General features: G+C 45.3%; 1 protein-coding gene across 1 annotated transcript; it reads left to right on the top strand.

The window, feature by feature from the left end:
• Positions 1-9374: 9374 nt before the first annotated feature.
• Positions 9375-25309, top strand: slc12a3 (solute carrier family 12 member 3). The gene is made up of 26 exons (XM_048972463.1): positions 9375-9715; positions 11798-11926; positions 12064-12139; positions 12455-12550; positions 12816-12955; positions 13421-13531; positions 13717-13828; positions 14618-14748; positions 15495-15579; positions 15944-16101; positions 16575-16682; positions 17277-17400; positions 17710-17811; positions 18295-18450; positions 18819-18918; positions 19012-19123; positions 19376-19513; positions 20094-20200; positions 21045-21127; positions 21204-21281; positions 21529-21630; positions 21746-21857; positions 22245-22331; positions 22693-22828; positions 23175-23242; positions 23886-25309. Exons 1-26 carry the CDS (start codon positions 9452-9454, stop codon positions 24025-24027), a joined length of 3057 nt encoding a protein of 1018 aa, XP_048828420.1. The 5' UTR covers positions 9375-9451; the 3' UTR covers positions 24028-25309.
• Positions 25310-25631: the final 322 nt, after the last annotated feature.

The raw sequence follows: 25631 nt of genomic DNA, 5'->3' as shown, positions 1-25631 counted from the left end.
CCCCTTCCTCATACCCTACACCACACCCCAGTCCTCATCCTCTCTTCCTCGTACCCTACACCACACCCCATTCCCTGTGCCCCTTCCTCATACCCTACACCACACCCCATTCCCTGTGCTCCTTCCTCATACCCTACACCACACCCCATTCCCTGTGCCCCTTCCTCATACCCTACACCACACCCCATTCCCTGTGCTCCTTCCTCATACCCTACACCACACCCCATTCCCTGTGCCCCTTCCTCATACCCTACACCACACCCCATTCCCTGTGCCCCTTCCTCATACCCTACACCACACCCCAGTCCTCATCCTCTCTTCCTCGTACCCTACACCACACCCCATTCCCTGTGCCCCTTCCTCATACCCTACACCACACCCCATTCCCTGTGCCCCTTCCTCATACCCTACACCACACCCCATTCCCTGTGCCCCTTCCTCATACCCTACACCACACCCCATTTCCTGTGCCCCTTCCTCATACCCTACACCACACCCCATTCCCTGTGCCCCTTCCTCATACCCTACACCACACCCCAGTCCTCATCCTCTCTTCCTCGTGCCCTACACCACGCCCCATTTCCCATGCCCTGTTCCTCATACCTTGCACCACACCATGTCCTCCACATCATGCATCAATTGTGACATGTTTCTTACGCCTGTATTTTGTGTTCTGTTTGCAAAACTGCCTTTGCCTACTCTCATTGTCAGTCCTGCTCATTGTCCTGACCTCACACAGAAATGGCAGAAATTAAGTTCTGAAACCTACTGTGGGTGGGATTATTACGCCCCGTCAGTCGCTGTTTGGTGTAACCTGCTTCCCATTGGCTTATGTATTGGGTCATATTGGGTTTCCCAAGGCTGTGATTAACAATCTACAGTCATCCCAACCAGCAATACTTTTCAAATTCAAAAGCATTTCTACAATTATTAAGTGGACCTTCTTCATTTACAAATCGGAAGAAGTGGATCGGCCATTCACACACTCTGGTCCTTTCCTGGTGAGCGGGTGCCTGTAAAATGAGACACGATGCCTGGGAGTTTGGGGCGGGGAGCCACTGCTCCCCCTAGTCTCCTAAGTCAAAATTGCAATTAATTGCAAGACCAGCATTGCACACATTCTGCACTGACACCTTGACTCTTCGCATGAGTGGTTTGTTGGTGCCGTTTAGCTAGTCAAAATAACAGGTTATGTGTATATATAACATAAGGTAAACAGGATTCAATTTTTTTGCTCTCACCGCCAATAGCAAACATCTAACTCCGCTTATGACAGAATACTGGGCCTCTGCCCTGGACACTGAACACTTTGAATAGTAGATGCGGCGTATCGGCACATGTTGGCTGATTTAATAAAGGGGGATCTCTCTGAGAAACCTACAGTATTAGCAGGAAGCTGTGCATTACAGCCAGGAAGTCATTTGCAGAGGTTTCCTTAACTCTCTTATTCATCATCTGAAAATAATCCCTTCACAGGTATCTTTGTATTCAGGAAGTTTGAGAGCTTTTGTCCTTTGACTAATACTGAGCTTTTTTTTGCTTTGATGAAGTTCAGAGCAGGTTTAATTTGAAATTTAGCAATTATGAAGTGATCCCCAGGTGTGATAGAAAATAGACAGCCTTCGGATTCTAATCGGGGTTCCTTCTAAATCAGGACCAGTCGAGAGTCCAGACCCACTTTGCATCTATTTCCTGCTCTTGCATTTCCACGCCACCCAACGGACAAGACCCAGTTTGAAGTCTCTCTCATTGTCTCTCTCCATCAATCATTCGGAAGTTCCCGCGATTTCCGTGCTTTAATCGTCCCTTCATCACACCTTTTGAGTTCCTGCATTTCTAACCGCTAGCAGAAAGCCCCTCAGAGGCAAATTTGCACCAAAACTTTTCTCCTAATGTCTTGCTATTCGGGAGCATTTTTTTCTCTCCCAAATTTCTTCCTCTTTTGCTTCCTGTCTCCTCCTCACGCCGTTCTCTCTCACTCCTGTTTGCTGCTTTTCCGCACGAGTCTCACCCAGGATTGTAGAGTGTAGACAAGGAAAAGTACTTAATACTCACAAGCTTTCATCAAAAATATATTACTTTTCAAACACAAAACAGCACTGGAAGGACTCCTTCTGCTATAGCCGAACGCGTTTCCTGTTTTAATGTTACATAAGCATTCAGGGGATTTAAAAGCTTCTCTCCTGTCTTCAGACTGATCACAGTGTCTCTCCTGCCTGCCTGTCTCACATATTAGTCCTCTGAGGACTGCAGGTAGACTGTATTCTTTACTTTAATTTTGATAAAATATCCATAGGGATTGTGATCTGCATTGTATGTGTGGGTGTGCGTGGATGTGTTTGTGCACCGCGAGTGTCGCTCCGCGCCGCCTGGCCAAGCGTAGTATGAGATTTCCAAAGTGCGTGGGCTGCATTCTGGCTGCCATGATTGTTAGCCGGCAGTTAAAAGCTCTGCGTTCGGTTCTGCCCCCCCCTGCACCCTGCGCTCACACTTCCGGGACCTGGCCCCTCCCCCGCAGCTAATCTTACTGCTGCCGAGGCCCCACCCACTGAGGGACTCAAACCAATGGCTGCGCAGGGATTCCAACATGGTCCTAAGATGGCAGCTACTTTAAATCTCTAACATCAGATAGTCCCTTACATAATATGGACACACACATGCAGAATTCAGTGGAATCCACCTACTGTTGCCTGTTAGGAATGTGTGTCTCTGCTATTGCTGTGTGTAATACATGATGAAAATATACTTATGCGTATGTTTACTTCATAACATGACAGTTTATTTATCCATCTTCCATAACTGCTTATTCTATAACTGTTTTTTCCAACCATTTATTCTGTTTAATATACAAACAAATTAAAACGTCATGAACTGATGCTATTATTCACAGGAATTTAGGTTTATTTACTTCACAGATTTTTTCATGTATCATTCGATCGCTTGCCTGCCTCCCTCTCACAGTTCAGAAGTATTACTAGAATATGAAGAAACACCGCCGGATGAGAGAAACACATTTATAAATGCTTGGCAGGATGTGGGGACTGACCTTCGGTGACAGCAGGTGTGCAGTAACACCTCCCAGGCTGTAGAGGGCGCACTGGGCCACGTTACGTAAGATGGCAGTTCCAAGACAGCATGTATCAGGGGCTCTGCCAGGCCACACATGCCGGGGTCAGGTCTGTCTTCAGTGGCGCCTCCCACATCACTGCTCACACCCAGCTCTGGCGCTACATCCTCCCTCTTCTGTCAGATTGTTTGTCCATCCATCATTTATTATCAGGCTCCTGGGCTGTCCTGACAGTGAACTCCTGAACTGGGCCTTAGTCACTGAGAATTGGACTGGTGCTTGCTGGGAAACCCCTGGTGTGCTGGTTATGCCAACGATAAGGTCAGTCCTAAACCCAATTCACCGTAGCACGGGCACTGTCTATCCGAGTTCTATAAACCTTTACGATGCGTGTGTTTTCAAGAGCCATTTAAAAAAATATCTCTACTAAAACACCTTCTGGAGCACTGAAGGCGTGATGCAAATAGGTTGAAGCTGCTCAGAGGGAATCCCAGGATAATTATCATGGATTGTTGACTTTCCAAGGTAGCAATTTCCTGTTGTCAGCACAGCAGAAGATGCACTCAGTATGATGTCAGTATGAGCTGGGAATCGCCTTAACCGGACAGTGTAACCGGACAGTGTAAACGGGCAGCCATATTGTTCACGTTCATTGCTACTCAGAGCTGATGTCGGATGTTTTTGTAACGTTACACGTAACGCTGCTGTCGGCCACGGCCGACGTTCGTCCGCGTTTACAGCACCAGCCAAAAATCTGTACACACCTACTTTTTACTATTTGTCTCTATTTCAGCGATGTCATTCACCTTATAGTAAAAGGCCTCGAGGCAATTAAATAATAAATATGAAATATTGCAACGAGCAAGAGAAATGTTCAAAAAGTTTCTTGAATTTCAGATTCTTCATAACCCCTTTGCTTCAATGACAGCATCGCAGGCTCTCTGCACTCTTTCAACCAGCTTCCACATGTAGCCACCTGGAATCCCTCTCCGACAGTCCTGAAGGAATTCCCACAAGGTCTGGGCACAAGTTAGTTACCTCACTCTTACTCTTCAATCCAATTCATCCCACGCATCTCTGTGAGGTTTAGGTTGGGGGGGATTGTGGGGGCCAGGTCATCTGTCACAGCACTCCACCTCTTTTCTTGTTTACGAGATAGTGCAGTATTTACATGGCCTCAATGTGTGCTTAGGATTGTTTTCTTATTGCAAATCATAAGATTTTTGTGGGGATTTTCAGCAGGCATGTCCAGACTTTTGACCGGTACTGTATTGGTGCCTGACTCGGCTGCTACAGGAGACATATTGTGGAGCCAGATGAACGTGGGGAGGTCGCAGGGCCATCCATAAATATGTCAAATGCCAGCCCCCAAATACCTCAGGGATACCAGACGTGTTGCTGCTTCTGGTATTCCTCTCGAAAATCGTCAGATAGCTAGTGAACAGAGACAGGAGATCATATCTAGTTTGCTGGACATCAGGAAAAAATGCCGCAAAGATTAACAGCTAGTGAAGTCCTGCTTTTTGTGTAACTTAAAGAGCCGAACCGCCTGAGTCTGCCGTCCGATAAGGCAGCTAAGTGTGACAACTTTATTTTTAAGAGTCACCTTTCCGAAGAGACATAGGCCGTCCGGATAAGGAAATGAGTTCAGCTGGTCGGAATTTAATGTTTTAATTTTCCCTCGTTCGCTTGCTCTCCTTTCTCCCGCACGGTGACTCACGGCCTTATCTCAGGCTCATACTTAAAAAGGGAACGAGGCTGTGAGTCACGGGAGTCGTCGTGAATAGCTGACACATTCACTTTTCTTAATGCTGTGCGGAGTTCCGTTTTTATTAATTGCCTCCGAGCCGGTAGCTTAAGCTTTAACTTAAAGGACATGTAAGGTTATCACGTCGCAAATATAAAAGCTGAGAAAAGTCCAGCACGGGGTGTTACAAAGTGTTTCGGTCTGTTTTTCTGGGTACTTAACATGCCCCGGTCACATGGAGAGAGAGTCCTTGGTTCTCCAAAGTCGGGAGGCAGGTGCACAGAAGCACAGTGACCCCTAGGGGGCAACAAAGGGCTTCCTTTTGCCCATGGATGGGAGCTGGGTCGACTCACCGGGTTCTATGTTCTTTTGAGATTTTACAAGGTTTTTTACGGCAAAAGTGAAAGTGTCAGTTTAATTGGGAGAATTTTTTATATCTGATGCTGGGGGTCAAAACAGGGAGTTGAATGGGAAGCTCACAGCAGGGCCAGCTAATGGTGAATGTGAATACAGTGATGTCTTCTCTTTTCATTCACTGCGTGCTGCTGAGGTTTTCCAGCTTTTTTTGTGTAATGTGCTTTTTGTGTGAATTTTTATGGTTTTTTTTTTTTTTTAAATCACTACTCAAGCTAGACTCTTTTATTTGAGAATATTATTGTTTGCTGTCCGCTTTGTACAAGAATTTTTAAATTTATGTTAGGAAAAGTTAGATAAAGGGATTGTCAGTTTGCAAGAATAAGATTGTGCGTTGGTTTAGCTTAATGTTAGGGTAAACATACTGTGCTTTGTGAATACACACACGCAGACACACACACACACAGACACACACGCAGACACAAGTGTCCATTCACATCAGCTTTCTGTATGTGTTTTGCAGACTTCTTGCTCTGAGGTGGGAGCTGAAAGACTTATTGGGTTTATTAATGCCATTTGACAGACACAATGACAGGAGAAGTTGCTTCTCTCTCACACAAAAACGAAACACTCTCCATTTCAAACTCTGACATGCTTAAACTGTAAATATTTACTGACATGCACTGAGCAGGCACAGAAGATCCTTCCACATCCTGTCTTCTCGGCTGCCACTTTGAGACGTTCCCATGCAAATTTATTAAGACATTAATACAAAAAAAACAAACTATTTTGTTGTTTTGTTCACAGTGGAACGTGGAAAGAAACAGAGGGACTTGTTATACAGTCAGTTTGTGTTTTACAGGACAGGGCGCCACTGGAATTCTGGAAAGTGACATTTGGTTTTGTGGAATGTTACTCTGGTTCTTGGAACTCCCCGGGATGCTCCGCCCTCCTTATGGTTCTGTGAAACTGTAACATGAGCTTTAAAGCCACATGAAAATGGTACTATTGCAATTTGACTGTGCCTGCTTACCATGACTAAAACAATCCCCTCTTTGTCAGAGCTGGCAGAATTTCACAGCACAGTGAATTTCCTGTGTCCCCTTCCTTTACCCTGCGGACACCTGAGCGATCATAAGTGTAGTTGCCCGGGGGTGAGTGGGGGGGATGTTAATTTTGGGAGGGGACATATTCTGGTCCTGGATTTAAACAACGTACATCTGTTCTAAGGTTCGACCACGGGTCCCCCCCCCCCCCCCAGAGAGCCAAATTCCAAACCAGAATCTTGTTCATTTAAGGACATAATAAGAATAATATTTATTTCTTCAGAATTACCTGCAGTTTCTTTACTCACAAAGTTACCCCATGTGATTTGTTCATGGATGATTTAAATTCAAAGATTGGCCCCCAACATTTACCTGTGCCTTGCCGGATTTTATTGCTCAATAATCAACCCCCCCCCCACACACACACACACACACACACACACACACACTCTCAGTAATAGGGTTAAGGTTAGTAGAGTTTCCTTACCTGGCTCACTGTTGGGCCATGTTGCCTGGGATCACACCAGAGCTTTTTTCAGATTCTGCTTCAGTACCTCCATATCTCTGCAGCTTGGATTGCTGTCACCAGCAGCAGATGGTGCGATGGTGGAGGCATGCCCTGGGAATGCGTACACACAGATGGTAATGATAAACCCGGCAAGGAAGCACCAGACAGAAAGTTTAGGCCAGTGTATGTCTCTCTGTGTCCGTGGAGATGCTCTGGACCCCAGGTGAGCTGATATGGCTCCTCATACTGCCCTGCTGCTCGGTATGCGTGCCCCAGCTGGTGTTGTGAATCAGGCCGATGACCCACGCCTGCTAGAATCCGGCTATTTCACAACACCAGGGTGGTACCATACTACTGCCTTCAGAACCTTCAGCAGATGGGCCATGCCACTGTCTACAGAACCTTCAGCAGATGGGTCATGCCACTGTCTACAGAACCTTCAGCAGATGAACCATGCTACTCTATCCAGAACCTTCAGCAGGTGGGTCGTGCCACTGTCTACAGAACCTATTTATATATTTGTTGATAAAACAAGAATAAATAATTGTTTCATAATTGCCTATGAAATATAGACATGTAGCCCTGGGGAATGGGCTGTGAGGAGGGGGGGGAGTCTGTTGGGGTCTTTAGAGTTTTGGGAGTCTGTTGGGGTCTTTAGAGTTTTGGGAGTCTGTTGGGGTCTTTAGAGTTTTTTTTCTGTGGAGACCTAGCTATGTATTTCCCCTTTTTTACATGTTTAAAGAAATTCTAGGGAATTTACATGTTTCAAAAATGGATGCCAAAATTTCATACAATTTAAAAGCAAAAATGAATAAATAAAAAGAACCTGACAGAATCTTGTGTCTCCTCTGCCTGTTTGCTGTGTCTGATCCATCCCAGATCTAACAGCATCTCGTCTGAACATAAAACACTGCAGTAATGTTCGCGCTGATCGGCCTCCGGCTCCCAGCAGGACTGGCTACACACACCATGACCTTTTTTTGTCACTGTGATACTGATTTCAGCCGGGGTGACTTCAGGATTTGACCCTTAGGGGGGCTCAGTGCCCTGATAAAATATGCCCCCCACAATTATATCATTTGCTGGGGGAGGGTATGAAATGTTTAAAAAGATGGGAGAAATCACTAAATGGTTTTAGAAAGATTATTTTTCATGGGGACAGAGACAGAAAAATAGGGACTGAAGCTGCTTTGAAGAGCATTTAGAACCTCCTGTGGATTTTAGTTCCACGTTAGACCTTGACTTCATTACATCTCACCTGTTACCACACCAACAAATATGCAACACCTACGTGACACCGAACGGATGGATTTGTGATACAGGGAAGCGAAGCTTTTTGTCGCGTCATGTTTCTACCTTAAGAAAGGTAGAGTCCACCTCAGGGCATCTTGTGGCTCCGTTATTCAAGGAAAAACGGCCAAGCCTCACCCCCCCCCGCCCACCTAGAGTGACCTGGGCAGTGCTCTCAAGGGAACATAAGGCCTTGAGGGTTAATGAGGAACAGGAGTGAGCTCCACGTCGGGGCTACTGGCAGGACAAGGTCACTTAAAGGAAACCTGCATGTTGCCGGCTGCCGGTTCATGGACCCTGTGGTTCGACGACACGGGGGGACATGAAAACTCCACACAGGTGAAGCAAGGATGGAGGCTCAAACCCTGGTCTCCTGCGAGGCAATAGCCCTAAGCGCTGCCCCAACTGCGGCCAACATTTTTATTTCTTGAATAAAAAGTTTACAACACAATGTATGAGACCATTAATACCTCTCGTATTTTCTTCCCCAGTCTGCTCAAATTATTTCGCTCATGGAATCTGGCCGGGACGCTAGTCTGGTTACTGCTTCTGAAGTACCTACAGAAGTTGTAATTAGTCTGCATTTTGAGTTTTGGTTTTCTAAAGTCACTGTTGGATCATTTGAAGAGCAAATGACCTAAACCCAGTCCACAGGGTATGTTTTATGTTATCGGCAGTCTCATCCCAAAAACAATAAAATATTGAGTGAGAAATTTGCCATTCATTTGCATTTATTCAACTCCATTCAATTCAATTTTTATTTCTTTTCATACAGGGCCTTTTGCAGCACAGCTGCCCTAGAACAATCTTTCTCAAAGCCGTCCTCGGGGGACCCCAGGCAGTCCATGTTTTTACTCACTCCCAATTCTCTGGGGGTCCTTGAGGATTGGTTTGAGAAACACTGCCCCTAGGGTACTTGACAAGAGTATGTGACAATCCGTTATTACTTCATTTAGCCAAAAATATTTAATATATCAGTGGAGAACACTAGAGATGCCAATGAAGGATCACCGATAACATTGTTTTCTGTAGTTGCTCTTTAACAGTATTGATACTGCCTAGAATGATTCCATCGAGTGTCAATGAGGAAAGATCATGTGGAGTTCATTCAGTGTCGAAGGTGTCTGTGGGGGAGTTGAGGACAACCAATCAGCATTGACCAGGTGACTCAGTCTTTTGTCCTTATGTCCTTGTAGTTTTCAATTAATGTTATCTAGCCAGAGATCTGAAATACCTAATGTAATAATGGTGTCTACATGCACAGATCTTGCTCAACTGCCCAAGGTAGTAATTAGTAATTAGTAATTAGCTGGAGAATAAATTGTATTTCTCCTGTAACCAAACAGAAGCAGTTCTCGCTGGTTCACATGCATATATAACCCATGTGGACTTCATCGCCTTGTCACTGAAAAAGACTGGGCAGCGGTATTGACACTGGGATGGCAGAGGTGCCAGCAATGGACACCATAGCCGTTTCCACACCAAATGTTGGTGAGAAAGAGTCTAAATACAGTTACAGTGTGGACGATAAGTACTTCTACAACTGCGATGTCAACAGCATGGCTTCCACGAGATCAGAGGTCTTCTCAGGGTACAATACTCTGGACGCCCCGCCAAACTATGACTTTTATACAAACACAGAGGTGTACGGGAGATCCCGCAAAACAAGACCTTCTCTCTTCCAGTTACATTCCATCATTCAGGTGAGGAGACCTTTTGTACAAATATATATTCGTGCAAATTTGAAAAACAGATAGGTGTAGTCGATTTCAATATCTTGGTATTAACCATCATTGACGTGATGGATGTAGAAAGCGCATCTCACGTGACTGCTGACCTGTCTTGTACTGGCCAGGATTGCGTTTGATTAGATCTACGCTCGTTTGCTCGTTTTTCCGATGTTTTCCGTGTTTTTCTGAACTTGAATTTCTCATCCAGAATTTTCTTGACCCGAATCTCACAATACGAATTTTTAAAAAGCCGAATTTTACAACCTGAACTTGAATTTTCATTACCACGCAAGCAACATAAATTGAAGTTCGGGTGAGCAGTTAAATTTCGATGTCTTTCAAATAAACGTATTCAAGGTCGACTTTTTATAAATTGAAATCCAGGTTCTGGTATTCAGGTAATGAAATTGAAGTTCGGGTTCAACACACTGAAATTCGAGTAAATAAATCCAGATTCAGGTTGTGGTAAATCTGATTTCACACCATAAGTGAGCACCCTGCAGTGGGTTTTTGCCGTACCCTGAGTCATACTCTGCCTTACAGTCTCCAGACACCCATGACCTTGAAGGTGCAGAAAATGGATATAAAGATACTGGCAGGGTTTGCACCCCAACAAGGTGCTAAACATTATAAAACACTGATGAGCTGATCTCTTAATCCGTCCATTTTTCATGCTGATTATCCAGTACAGGGTGGTGGTTGGCTAGGAGCCATTATTTGATGCTGAAAAGCATCCTGTCCAGGCTTATTATTGTTATCGAAAAGTAAAACTATAAGAAAACATTTTTGGGAAAAAAAATAAAATAACAAGCAAAAATAAAATAAAAAAAAACTATAGCTAAACAAAAATGATAAATATTACTTCCAAAACTGAAACTGAAAACAAACGTCAAATACAGACGCTACTGTACTTACGAACTTTCAACTAGCGAACTTTCAGACATACGAACGATGAGGACTGTAAGTCCAGATTGTGTTCACTGGGCTCCTGTTTCCTGTCTGCAACATAATTTTTTTTTCTGCGCCCCAATTCCGCCGAGTACAACTTCTGGCCGCTACTCCCGCCTCACAGCAGCGTAGCGTGCGAACTCCCAGCATCCTACAGTAGTTCTTTGTACTTGCATATACCCTTAAAATGATGTTGAATAATGGCTTACGAACATTTCAAGTTACGAACGGCCATTCAGAACGTAACTTGTTCGTAAGTAGAGGAGCATCTGTACTTACTGATTTTAGTACTGTTTTAAAAGTCGTGATATATTTAAACTTTGATTACAGTTAATAATACCTGGACATTTTGAGGACGTTGGTACGTAATGTGCACTGTGCACGCATATAGGATTCTCCAAAGGCCAGCTACCTAAAATATCTGTACAATTTTCAGTCTATGTCTAGAAATAAAATTACTTATGTTAAAACTAAAATATATAAAAAGTAAATAGAAATAAATCTTCAAAATAAGTGTATCATGGTGGTGCAGTGGTTAGCACTGTTGCCTCACACCTCTGTGACCAGGGTTTAAGTCTGTGGTTCCATGTGTGTGGAGGTTGCATGTTCTAACCTGTGTTGCTGTGAGGTTTTTTCTGGGGTCTGGTACCCCTCCACCTCAGGCCAGCAACATGCTGAGGTTGACTGGAGTCACCAAGGTGCCTGTGACGGGTTGGTGTCCCATCCTGGGGCATCCTCCACCTTGTGCCTGTAGACTCTAGATTCCCTGCAACCCTGAATAGGATAATTGATTAGAGAAAATAGATGGATAGAAACTAATAAAACCACATTGAAAACTAACTAAGACTAAACTGGATTTTCAAATAAAACTAGTAAAATAAAGAGAACTAAATTACAAATTCAAAACTATAATAATACTGATCCCTTTTTCAGAAGAGAATTATTTTATATTAGCAAAATTGCTTCATTAAACATTGTAATTCAGTAAAATAATATAAATGCTCACCAAGGACGCCATCACAATAAAAAAATGCCGTTATAATGAAGGAGGAATCTGGAGCCTGGAGATGTTTGTTTGTTATGGCGCCTCTTCTCTCCTACTTTCAGGAAGAGGGATCGCCACCCCCCTTGTACGAAGAGACCGATGGAGTGGGCCATGGAAACAGCTCAGATGAAGAGGGAGAGGATCAGCCTCCCGTAGAGCCAACACGGTTTGGATGGGTGCAGGGCGTCATGGTAAGACACCGGACGTTTGCTCCTCAGTCTTCATGGTTCATTATTGAGCGGCATCATGGTCTACTGATGAACACTTAAGATTCTTCGTCTTTCTGGCCTCAGCCCTGGACTGTAGTGAGTTGACTTGCTTCCTGCAGGTTCGGTGCATGCTCAACATCTGGGGCGTGATCCTCTACCTGCGTCTGCCTTGGATCACGGCGCAGGCCGGAATCGGTGCGTAGGCTTCTGCTTCATCTAAAAGCAGCCTGCTGTCCTGGTGACATTATTTTTGTACTGTTGTGAGCAAACCTGGTTAAAGCTCCCCTGGGTATTGTGACAGATCTCGTATGGAGACAGGAAATTAATCTGAATAACTTTTCCTAAAAATCATTGCTATTCGTTATCAATCAAGGAGACATTATGCCCTTTTCCAATCCCCTCGTTTGTATGCAGTCTCGTCAACTAATGGCTATCGATTTCCCGATAAACCAGCAGCTTAAGAATGACTGAGGTCGTTCCGCACTCTGACCAACCTCCTGATCCATCCAGGCCTCGCCTGGATCATCATCCTGCTGTCCTCCTGCATCACCGGCATCACAGGCTTGTCCACTTCTGCCATCGCCACGAACGGCAAGGTCAAAGGAGGTATGTGATGTGTTTCCACGATGGGGATCAGAGGATAAGCCTCTGCCTGAGATCAGAAGGCTGCTGGTGCAAGGCCAGCTTCTGGACTAATTCCAGTTAAATATCACTGGCTCCTGAACGTGCAGAGCTGTAGACCAGGAGTCTTTCCCTTGACCTGGCTTTTCCTTGTATATAGACTATGGATAGCCTGGCTCTGCGATCAGCCTGTACTCACTGTGGTGACACTCCCACCCCCCCCTCCCCACCCCAAAAACCCTCTTTACAGGGGGCACCTACTTCCTCATCTCCCGCAGCCTGGGTCCCGAGCTGGGCGGCTCCATCGGCCTCATCTTTGCCTTTGCCAACGCTGTGGCGGTCGCCATGCACACTGTGGGTTTCGCTGAGACCGTGCAGGCACTCATGCAGGTGAGAGTGTCTTCGCTTACCCTAGTCAAGGCTTGGTAACACACCCTAAGGTACGGTATAGTAGAATAACCCTTCGTGTTTACGTTAAAATAATAGGATCCTTCTGTAACACTTTACTTAAAGCATTCACGTATAATGCATTATAGATACCCTCATAATGCATTATAATGCATTCACAAAGCATTATAAACAAGGCTATAACTATAAAAGGCACAACACATTATAGCCATGTTTATTATGCATTATGAAGCCCTCATCTATAATGCCCTATAAATTCCTTCATAATGCATTATAATGGTTTACACTGACCTTTACAATGCGTTATGAAGCTATCTATAATGCATTATGATGACTGCTTTAAGTATTACTGATCCTTCATTTTTATAGTAACAGATTTGTTGGAGTTCTATGGTTTCCTGCACGTCTCCTAAGTTCGACTGACTTCCAGCCCCCATATCCTCCCAGGAGAACAACGCCATGATGGTAGATCGTCTTAACGACATCCGCATCATCGGGGTGATCACCGTCACCTGCTTGCTGCTCATCTCCCTGGCTGGGATGGAGTGGGAGTCCAAGGTGAGGGCCGGAGATAAAAATTCTGTACCTCCTGTTGTCTGCCTGTCTTGGTTACCTTGAAGCTGGCTGAAGAATGCATGATGATGTGTGTTGTGCTATACACCTGAGATTGTGCGTGGATGGTGCTTCTTTGCGAATTCTGGTTTTTACCATTTCGAGCTGAAGGTTCCAGTTTCCCGATGCAGGCCCAGGTTCTCTTCTTCCTGGTCATCATGGTCTCCTTTGCCAGCTACCTCGTGGGCACCATCATGCCGGCCACACCTCAGAAGCAGGCAAAAGGCTTCTTCAGCTATAAAGGTCAGAGGCTGGCTTTTCGGACAACCTACTGTAATTCCTCATGATGTTTTTAGGCTTTATTACTCAAATGTCATTAAGTTAGCTAGTTAACTCATTAACTAGCTGAATCCAATCATTTTCAAACCTTAGGCTGTATGTATATAAGGCCTGTAAAGTAAAACGAGGTGTAATTCAGTGAATAATTGACTAAGGGTGGCACAGTATATCAGTGGGCAGCACCATTGCCTCCAGGGTCTGGGGTTTGGCTCGAGTTTCCATGCTGTGTGGATATTGCATGTTCTCCCAGTGCTGCTCCGGGTTCCCCTGTGTTCCCCGGGTTCCCCTGTGTACTCCAGTGTTCTCCTGTGGCCCAAAGACATGCAGTTAAGTCAAAAGGGTTGGTCCCAGCTGGTATGGCACCCCGGGCGCGTGTCACCCCCAGCCCCCCCCATCCAAGACAAACTGAAATCGGCTGGCGAGTCAGCACACCCTAGTCAGACACCTGCGCTGCCTATAGGATTGATGAGACCTGGGTGTCAATAGCTTGCCCATATTCTGTGTTTATGTGTATATGTGTGTGGGTGTGTCCTGCGCAGGTCTGGCATGCTGTTCAGACATCATCTTTGCTTTATGCTTTGCACTGTCTAAGGGCCTGAGATACGAACTGGCAGTGTAATCCTGTTTTGGATAAAGGATGGATGGATGCATGCGATTAAGATGCAATAAGGAGCCGTCAGTGTTCCTTGAAAGCATCACGCCATATGATGATTCTTCCATTCCTGACTGACACAGCTCTGTACTCTACACTAGCTGACATTTTCGCGGTGAACTTTGTACCAAGCTGGCGAGGTCCTGAGGGCAGCTTTTTCGGCATGTTCTCCATCTTCTTCCCCTCGGCCACCGGTATCCTTGCCGGAGCGAACATCTCAGGTGACCTCAAGGCAAGTTGACTCTTTTGCATCACGATGAACCATTTTTATGACCAGGGAACGGGGATATAAGGTTACATCGTTTTTTTATTCTGAGGAAAAACGAAAGATCGATCTGCTGGCCAGATTTAACAATGAAGTATAAATATGTTACAGCTCGAATAAATAAAATATTGTGGTGTTCGAGTGGCGAAGAGATCATGAGGCCCATTTATTGCGTGATTCTTAAAAGGACAGGGAGCGAGAATAAAGTCACTCCCACGCAGACAGGGAGCCTTTACAGAGACAAAAGTGGATACAGTCAATAGAGACGAATAGAGCGAAACGAGTCGTAGTTTGGAAACTTTTTTTCCGGTTCAGCAAAATAAATCCCATAAATGAAGCACAGATTAACCTTTACTGTCCTTTCACTTCCGTCTAGGTGACATTTCTGTTGCATTCTTACTCTACAAAGAGCAAATTGGGGGAGACGTAAAAACTATTTCCCCATGGGGATCAATAAAGTATCTGTCATTATCATTATTATTATTATTATTGTTGTTGTTATTAATAATATTATTATTAATATTAATATTATTGTTGTTCATTTATTATTTATTATTGTTTATGACTCTAGCATTGTTCTCTAAAGGACTTCAGATTCAGTATATCACTCAAATGTTAACATCCATCTTTGGATTTTCTTGCTAACATTTTGTTTAAGTGTCCATGTCCTTCTGCTTCATGTCATCTTCTGTGACCCATGGCACCTTCTGCAGGACCCAGCAATCGCCATCCCTAGGGGGACCCTGCTGTCCATCTTCTGGACTACACTATCCTACCTCATCATCTCCGCCACCATCGGTAAGCTTAATCCCTCAGGAGATTCTACCATCTGTTAATGGTCCAACCCTTGCTAATTTGGTCGTTTAAAAAAATTATTTCTTTCTGAACTCTGTCACTCCATGGAAGTCCAGGTCAACAGGGAAAAAGACTCTTAAGAGAAATGCTCAAAATGAATCTATCCATCTATCTGTCTGTCCATTTGTCCATCCATCCATTCATCCATTTTCTGAAACTGCTTGTCCTACTCAGGGACACGGGGGGGTCCGGAGGCTCCAGGCATCAAGCAGGAAACAATGCAGGATGACATTTTGACCTTGTAACAGATTATATCAGTATAGTATGAGTGGATTGCAGTACATGCATGTGAGTTTTGGTGTTTTAGCATCGTGTGTGGTCCGCGATGCATCGGGGGATCTCAACGGCACTATATACATGAGCAACTCAACAGACTGCGTGGGACCAGCGTGCCAGTATGGCTGGGATTTCAGCGAATGCATCAGCAACAAAACCTGCAGCTATGGCCTCAGTAACTACTACCAGGTAAATACACCCAAAACACTCACAAAAACAGCACCAAGCCTGAGTCTGTGTGGGTCGTAATATTTGTCACAGCCCTAGACACACGCTGACTCACAAGTAAAATATGTTTTATGGAGCATGACCCTGTTGAGTTACAATAGTCAATAGTAGCTTTTGGATCAGGAGCATTTAACAAATGTGTCAGTTGGAGTTCCAGCTAAATATGTAGGAGAATGTTACTGAGGTTCTGTGCTTCGGAGTCCTCCTCATCCCGGAGTCCTCCTCATCCCGGAGTCTGTGCTCCTGAGTCCTCCTCATCCCCAAGTCTGTGCTCCTGAGTCCTCCTCATCCCCGAGTCTGTGCTCCTCAGTTCTCCTCATCCCCGAGTCTGTGCTCCTCAGTCCTCCTCAGTCCTCCTCATCCCCGAGTCTGTGCTCCTCAGTCCTCCTCATCCCCGAGTCTGTGCTCCTCAGTCCTCCTCATCCCCACCTCAGAGTATGAGCATGGTGTCTGCCTTCGCGCCCCTCATCACTGCTGGCATCTTTGGAGCAACACTCTCCTCAGCCTTGGCCTGCCTTGTCTCCGCACCCAAAGTATTTCAGGTAGTACAGATACCTGCCAGCCATGTCCGTCTGACACATGCACCAGATTATATTAGACTAAAAGGTTTTGCATTTTGGGATTTTCGGCAGTTGATGAAAGCAGTTGACTTGCTTGACTCCTTAAGGACGTATCTATTAGATAAAGCCGCACATATAACACACAGCAATGCTGCTCCTCAGTCACACCAGACTTCACTTTATCCTGCAAACCCAAACATCCTCCCTCTCTTGAGTAACACTGACACACACTCTCCCTCGCACTCCCTCTCACACACACACACACACACACACACACACCTGCAAATATGTGTCCACGCCCACTCAGCTGTGACTCAGTTCTCAGACTCAGAAATGAAAGTACTGTGAGGGCAGGAGGTACAGATGAGCGATATGCAAAGTGTTTCTTTATATATACAGGGAGTTACAGGTGTGTGTATTTATGCATAACTCTGGGGCATGTGACAGTGACAGTGTGTTCAAATAAGAATGTTACTTGTTCTGATGTAATGTTACTTATTCTTTAAGCAACATGAACATCGTTCTGTAATTTAACTAATCTTCTCCTCCCCTCCCCTCCCCCCACCATACGAACAGTGCCTATGCAAAGACAGACTGTATCCGGCAATCGGCTTCTTTGGGAAAGGTTATGGGAAGAATGATGAGCCAATCAGAGGCTACCTACTCGCCTACATCATCGCCGTTTGCTTCATTCTCATTGGTAGGTCGGACAGTTTGGCAGGAGGTGGACAAGTTCAATCAGATAAAATTTTGACAGAAGCCTTAAAATGCTTCAGTAAGGTCTTCCTTAGCGCATATATATATATATATATATATATATATATATATATATAAAATGTCTATGCTATTCTGAGTTGTTTTGTTTGAGATGATCTGGCTTTGAATGGTTCTTGGGTGTTGAACACGCCATGTCTGAGAGAGGGAGATCTAATTCGGGTCTCGACGACGAGCGGCGTCTGGGAGCGCTAATCGGCGATGATGTCATGCTGCCGTTGTCTCTCCCACGCAGCCGAGCTGAACACCATCGCTCCCATCATCTCCAACTTCTTCCTCTGCTCCTACGCCCTCATCAACTTCAGTTGCTTCCACGCCTCCATCACTAACTCCCCTGGTAAAAGCGCACGGTGTGGGGGGGGCTTGTGTAAATGCAGTCTAAAGCATGAGAAAACTGATATCACATCCTATGGAGCTGAATGCTGAAGGCAGAACCTCCCTCATCAAAATGTCTGGCTCCAGGTTCCTCAAATCTGTACCTTGATTATAAATCCAGGTCTTGCTTTCAGTTCTCCCAGGTAGTTACAAGTAAAGGAGGCTGGGAAATCGGAGGTGCTTGATGATTTGAGTAGTTCTGGTCCAGCTGAACTATAAACAGGATTAATGGATGTCACGTACATGAACGGCAAAAACGTCAGCAAGTTGTAACAATAATTACAATAATAATATTGTAGGTTTGTTGGTGCTCGAGAACCCAATTTTCAAAATATAACAATTTGTGCAGATGAGTCTGTTTTGACACACGTGTTGTATGTTCACATTAACAAATGACCACGCCCACAAGTGCAAGTTGAGCTCGTTCCTCCGGCGGTTTCCACAGGGTGGCGCCCATCCTTCCGCTTCTACAGCAAGTGGCTGTCGCTGCTGGGCGCCGTGGTCTCGGTGGTCATCATGTTCCTGCTGACCTGGTGGGCGGCCCTCATAGCTATCGGCATCATTATCTTCCTGCTAGCCTACGTGCTGTACAAGAAGCCAGGTGAGTACCCCGCACCACACACCCCAGCCGCAATCCCGTTTACAAGTATAGTACTTTGGCTCATTTCAGATGCATTTCAATCAGATGACGGATCAGATTGTTCGCATCAAACACAGCTATAGTCAGTTAATATATACAGATATACAGTAACATACCAGGGACTATAACTGATGCTACCGTATATCTGTTAATGGCCATATGCCTATATTATTTTTACATCATACAGGTAACTGAATAAATCTCAAATTCAAAAGAAATGAAAGCATTTGCATCAATTGTCTGTCTGTCTGTCTGTCTGTCTATCTATCTATCTATCTATCTATCTATCTAACAAAGTATTTGGTGTGTGTTGTGTTGTCCAATTTCAGGTGTAAACTGGGGGTCCTCAGTCCAGGCCAGTTCCTACAACATGGCCTTATCCTACTCTGTTGGCCTCAACACCATTGAAGACCACATCAAGAACTACAGGTAGCCAGAATATTTCATGTCGGAGTCCTTCCCCCACCCTCTCCGTCGCAGAGTAGACTCTTCCCAGAGCGGCCGTCTTTTCCCGCCACACAGGCCGCAGTGTCTGGTACTCAGTGGCCCCCCCAGTTTCCGGCCAGCCATGGTGGACTTCGTCAGCACCTTCACGAAGAACCTGAGCATGATGATGTGCGGGAACGTGGTCACAGTAAGCTGCTTCGCTCCCTTCGCCTCGTCCTCGTCTGAGATTGGGGATAATGGGGAGCTAATCGCTTGGACATGCGTAAGAAACAATCTGTGCCCATGTGAGCTGAGACATTTCAAATAAAGTTGGAACGATTTAAATAGCTGTTGAAGAAGCTGATGTGGTGGTTTTGTTCCTCAGTAAGCACACACATGATCCACATGCTCTTCCTCCTCCTCCTCCTCCTCCCTCGGACTACCCTCCCCCCTCCCACAGGACAGCCCCTCCTCTGAATCTGTTGAAGCAGCACACAGTACCAGGCATGTCAAATGGCTAAACAAGCGGCAAGTTAGGTCTTTCTACCGTGGTGTGGTTGCGGTTGACCTGCGCTCTGGGGTGCAGATGCTGCTTCAGGTGGGTGACCTTCCTGTCCCTCGGCCCCTGTGCTTTTCCCCTCTCACTCTTTCCCCTGGCACTCCCACTCCTCACCAAAGCCAGCATCTCTAGTAAGTGAGACTCACCTACTGATGACAATCATGGATACTCCAGGCGCATGGATTCCCTGGCAGATTCAGTGGGCCCAACCCTTTACAAGGGACCTATATTATGCACAGGGCCCCCCACTCCAGTGGGAACCCCCCCCCCCATTTGGCAAATGCTACTATTAACAACATATATTTCTTCAGATTGAAAGTGGTAATCCTAGGGGGGGGGGGCCAGACTCTCTGTCTACGCCCAATGATATTTTATGTAACTGCAATGTAATTGGTCACATTTTAATGTTAATATGACAAAAAGAGTTTTTTCACTGAAAGTGTATTTTTGGCTGCTGATTAGACATGTTTATTCAAACAGACTTGCAAAGCTGACAGCGTTACATTATCAGTGTACACAGCCTGAGGTACTAGCGCAGGGAACCTGCTGGCACTCAAATACCAAGAATACCAGGATTTAAAACCGCAGGCTACCTGCTGCCTCATGTTTCCCCATCCAGGCGTCTGGGTTAGGTCGCATGAAGCCCAACGTGCTGGTGCTGGGATACAAGAAGAACTGGCGCAAGGATAAACCATGCTGCATGGACAACTACATCGGGGTCATACAGTGAGTCAGTGCAGTTCACGCTGCATGGACAACTACATCGGGGTCATACAGTGAGTCAGTGCAGTTCACGCTGCATGGACAACTACATCGGGGTCATACAGTGAGTCAGTGCAGTTCACGCTGTATGGGCAACTACGTCGGGGTCATACAGTGAGGCAGTGCAGTTCACGCTGCATGGACAACTACATCGGGGTCATACAGTGAGTCAGTGCAGTTCACGCTGCATGGACAACTACGTCGGGGTCATACAGTGAGGCAGTGCAGTTCACGCTGCATGGACAACTACATCGGGGTCATACAGTGAGTCAGTGCAGTTCACGTTGCATGGACAACTACGTCGGGGTCATACAGTGAGGCAGTGCAGTTCACGCTGCATGGACAACTACGTCGGGGTCATACAGTGAGTCAGTGAAGTTCGCGCTGCATGGACAACTACGTCGGGGTCATACAGTGAGTCAGTGAAGTTCGCGCTGCATGGACAACTACGTCGGGGTCATACAGTGAGTCAGTGCAGTTCGCGTTGCATGGACAACTACGTCGGGGTCATACAGTGAGTCAGTGCAGTTCACGCTGCATGGACAACTACGTCGGGGTCATACAGTGAGTCAGTGCAGTTCACGCTGCATGAGGTTATAATCACAAAGAAAAAGTATTACACTAAAGTGAATTTTATTAATTTTTTTACCTTCCATTTGCAACCTGATTTCTATTTCCAGGATTTTCTCAAAGTGCAGTAAGGGTCCATGTCTTGAGGCATATCCAGAGGTGGAGGAACTGTGGGATGGATGCTGGCCATCATGTCTGAGCTTCTGCTCATGGTTTTTGGTTGTGTTGTGTTTCCCAGTGATGCCTTCGACCTGCAGTATAGCGTCGGTGTGTTGCGCATGAAGGAAGGCCTGGACATGTCCCACAACATGCAGGCCCACGGTGAGGATCCCAGCATCCTTCATTTGTCTTTGCTTCAGCCCTCAGCCCCTAATGTCAACCCCTTCCTTTCCCGCAGTGAACCCCGGGTTCGAGGCGTCCGCTGAGCAGGCTCACAGCAATGGCAGAACGCTGACCATCCCTACAGATAGCACATGTACGTAACAGCAGGACCCTTCACTTCTGTTATTATAATTTACATTTTTTTTTACTTGAATAAGTTGTGTTTATTTTAATTTCATCTTTCAGTTTACGAAAATGTTTTCTTATAGTTTTAGTTTCCTTTAGCGATAAAAACCCCGGCCTCCACTTGTTCTGCCGCAGCAGGCTGTTCTCTCAGATGCCCCTCACAGCATTAGAGTGTATATCCCTCACAGGATGGGGGGGGTGCGTGTCTGTTTCAGTGGACCCGGACGCCCTAGTCGCTGAGCTCCAGCCCCGCACTGTGTTCCAGTCCAAGCAAGGAAAGAAGACCATTGATGTGTACTGGCTCTCCGATGACGGAGGTGAGTCTGTGAGCAGAGACAGCAAGGTGTCCAAAACCAGGAGGTCAGGGCTGTGGGATTTATGCGGTAGAAGTCGGAGCATTAATCCCAAGAGACCGCCGCGATCTGTCGACAGGCCTGACGCTGCTCATACCGTACCTGCTGACCCGCAAGAAGCGCTGGGCGCAATGTAAGGTGCGCATCTTCGTGGGGGGAGATGTCCAGCAGATGGAGGAGCAGAGGAAAGAGTGAGTGATGATCTCAGCCAACGTCGTCTCAGCCAGGGAGACGTCAGGACCGTACACAGGCAGGCTGTAGCAGAGACTAACACAATGAAGGTTAAAAATGAGGGCAAGCAGTTGTGTGTTTCTACTGTATGCAGTACTTACATACACAAGAAACATTAAATAGCAGTTAACATGTGTGTAGCTCGCCAGATAGCATTGATCCGACGTTATGATGGATAGTCCACATAGTCATCAACATAAACAAATGTTTTACAGGCTATTTGCAGTCTTGAGTCCTTTGGTTAGTACTACACTGACTTTGAAGTTACTCCTGTCCATGCTGATGCTTTTGTCTTACGATGCCTTGACATTTTCCCACAATGCTTTGTTTCCTCTGCCATCTTCCAGAATCCTGGCTCTCATCGCCAAGTTCCGTCTCCGTTTCCATGACGTGGTGGTGCTCTCTGACATTAATGAGAGGCCGCGACCTGAAAAGTACGGCCCGCTCTGCCGTGACTCTCCGCCTCCCGGCACTCGTACTGTACTTCTCCCATGACATTCTATATTTGCCTTAGAAGCTTTACACCTTTATGTATGTATGTTGTATGAAGCTTTGAGGAGAATGTCAGGTAGTTTTACCTGCCTGATATAATCATTACTTATTTACATATAAATGATTATTTCATTGATGATATAGGCCGCAACACCTTGAGATCAGATGGCTTCAGTGGTTTTTAGTGAGATTTAATTACGATACAGTTTCATAACCACCCAGGTGACTAAAGCACCCCAACCTCATTTGTCCTGGTGATGCAGTGGGGGCCAGTTGTCTCTGTTTCTCTCTCTTCGTCATCAGCGTGAAGAGATTTGAGGACCTACTTCACCCCTACAAGCTGAAAAATGTGCATAAGGATGAGCAATCAGGCAACCCTGAGGCTGAGAGCCGTCCATGGATGGTGTCTGACGAGGACATGGAGAGAAACAAAGCAAAGGTGAGAATGGCACAGGATTGTGCTTTCTGTTGGGCATTGATAAGACATGTAGACAACAAGATGGCGTACACTGCAACTGCAGTACTGGGTGGTCAGTTTACACCACTTGGAAAGGTACGGCGTGACACATTGTGGTATACTAATTACAGTGTGCAGTGCTCCGGGCTGTGTAGTCTGCTGTAATGTCTTTCTGTGATGGGACACGATTACAAAAACAGTTCAAGTGTTGTTTTACGCCGGTGGTCACTCCGGATTATCCAGAATCCCAAAGCTCTGATTACGTTCATGAGGACAGTGACACTTCCCCATATAAACTTGTCTTAAACGTGTGCATTTTGTCCTTCAGTCTCTTCGACAGATTCGTCTGAATGAGATTTTGCAGGATTACTCCAGAGACGCGGCCTTGATTATTGTGTAAGTGAGTCGAGGCAATTCAGGAGAAATAAGTGCTGTCAAGGGCTTGGCCAGTTAAAGCACAACACCCACTGATCCTGGGTGTGTGTGGGGAGAGCTTTAGACAAGCTTGGTTTATTACACCTTCATTTGTCGTAGTATCTCCCGGCTATGCAACCCAATGTCAGCTCAATGTGAAACATATGACTGCCCACATATCCCAATAACCTGCTCCACTCATTCACATTACTTCATTCTCCTGTTTCTTGTGCTTCCATGTCCTGCTCCTACTCCCACCAGGTTCCCATTCGCAGGTTGTGGGGTCATACACAGAGATGACAAAGTTCAGGTCCAGGAAGTAAAAATCCCGACCAAGATTTTGTTTCAACCGACCAGTTGAGTATGAAGAATGAGAGTCACAGAGTACGCAACTGGTTGGTTGAAACAAAATCTTGGTCGGGATTTTTACTTTCTGGACCTGAACTTTGTCACCTCTGCGCATGACCCCTCTGGTCACCTCTGGTCACACATACCACGTACTGTTGGGGGGGGGGCAATCTAACACAATTATAACATAATGATGTACAATGTACAATGTGCCTCTTTCTTTATTTCTCACTGTATATCACTCATCCATCCTCCCCCCTGTCTTTGCTTATGATAGGACTATGCCCGTAGGCAGAAGAGGTGTCTGTCCAAGTGCCCTCTACATGGCCTGGCTGGAGACCCTGTCATGTGACCTACGGCCACCGGTCTTCCTCGTCAGGGGCAACCAACAGAATGTGCTCACCTTCTACTGCCAGTAGCTGGCCGCTGATTCTCCAGTACCACGTGCTCTTGGCAGATGCAGTAGTGTAGAATTCTTTTTAGGGACTTTTTTAAGGAGCTAGTCTGAGAATGTTTAGCACGTTGGGGTTAGGGTGAATGATCTCATGTGCTATATGGCCAAAATATGTGGACACCCCTATTAATTAGGTGAATTGCCAAAATAAGTCACAGCCACAGCGGACATGGGGGTGTAATTAAGCACACAGCAATGCGAACTCCTGCAACAGACATTAGCAGCAGAATGTGCGGCTGTGCAGAAGAGCTCAGTGACTTTCCACGTGGCACCAGCAATGTTCCACCGGCTAATGGCAACCCTTCCCGAACAGTAGAGGCTGTTATAGCAACACAGGGTTAAACAACCTCATCTTCGTACCCTTGGTTTCGGAATGAGTGGGCGGACGAGCTGGTGTTCATATACTTTTGGCCATACAGTGTCTCACACTGAGAGCCCCACTGAAGCACAGTTATGATAATAATTATAAATTATTATTATTTTGAGTCAAATTGTCTTACAATGTTAGTTTTTGTAAATGTCATTATTCTGCTTCTTACCCACTATTTAATTCTGCACTTTGATGAAGTAACTTTTACTCAAACTGTGCAAAATGGGAATATATAAAACTTCAGCAGATTGCATTGTTTAGTTTGGGCCTTGGAATCTGTGTTCTAAAAAATCTTGTTCAAATCAATGCTGCCCCTGTAATGATTGATATATACATTCCAATTGCATTCAGTTGAATTTTAGATTCTGTAAATGAATGAGAAGTTGTATTAATGTTACTGCTCTAATGAAATATTCATTTATTTATTTTGCATAGTGGCTGGCAGGTAGCTGTTCTGCTAAGTTGGTGTTATTCAAATTGCCTCTATGTTTAGGTGTTATAACTCTGCTTGCTGTGGCTTGGTAGGTCAGTGATTAGTACTGTAGTTTTCTCTTCACCATTAGGGCTGTGGGTTTGAATCCAGCCCCAGTTCTGTAAATGTAAACTTCAGGTGGGTTTCCTCTGGTGAAATCGGAACATACAGTTTTAGTTGTATTGGTATTTCGATGCTGCCCTGAGTGTAAGACAACCTTGCAATGGACTGGAATCACATCTAGGGCCACAACTCCTGTTAAACATTTAGGGAAACCAAGTGATTTGATTTATTAAGGTTAATAATTCATTATGGCAGTTAAATTTTTATAGTTGCTCAATAAAACAAGGGCTGTTCGCGTGTTTATACAAACAAATAAATAAAAAAAAGAACGGCTGAACAAAACCTCCTATAGTCTTTATTAATCAAATTAAGAAACATTAAATAGCAGTTAACATTCAATTAATCAAAACAGTAATGGATTTGTTCTTTTGCTCGTTTCCTGATCCTAACAAAAGGTTGGTCATACTATATAGCTGCAATAAAAAGATACACATCACAGTTATTAAACATATTATGAACAAAAGAAGCACAGCCGATAGCTTTAACTGCACAGTTACACGTAATCAGTTCTAGCGAACTACCTAGAGCGTAACAGTTGCTTTCCGTACAGAATCTATTGCGTCAGTATGCTCTACTGCGCATGCGCAGTTTGTATCACTAGTTC

Source organism: Brienomyrus brachyistius, chromosome 13 (genome assembly GCF_023856365.1).
Source record: "Brienomyrus brachyistius isolate T26 chromosome 13, BBRACH_0.4, whole genome shotgun sequence".
Classification (NCBI taxonomy): domain Eukaryota; kingdom Metazoa; phylum Chordata; class Actinopteri; order Osteoglossiformes; family Mormyridae; genus Brienomyrus; species Brienomyrus brachyistius.
This window is presented reverse-complemented; position numbering and strand designations above follow the sequence as displayed.

What these genes read in the sequence shown, in the direction of transcription:
- slc12a3 (XM_048972463.1), top strand. Translation starts at nt 9,452, where the DNA reads ATGGCAGAGGTGCCAGCAATGGACACCATAGCCGTTTCCACACCAAAT. An exon ending in CGTGCTGTACAAGAAGCCAG is followed by an intron (nt 18,451 to 18,818) that starts GTGAGTACCCCG and finishes GTCCAATTTCAG; the next exon opens with GTGTAAACTGGGGGTCCTCA. An exon ending in CTGGCTCTCCGATGACGGAG is followed by an intron (nt 21,631 to 21,745) that starts GTGAGTCTGTGA and finishes ATCTGTCGACAG; the next exon opens with GCCTGACGCTGCTCATACCG.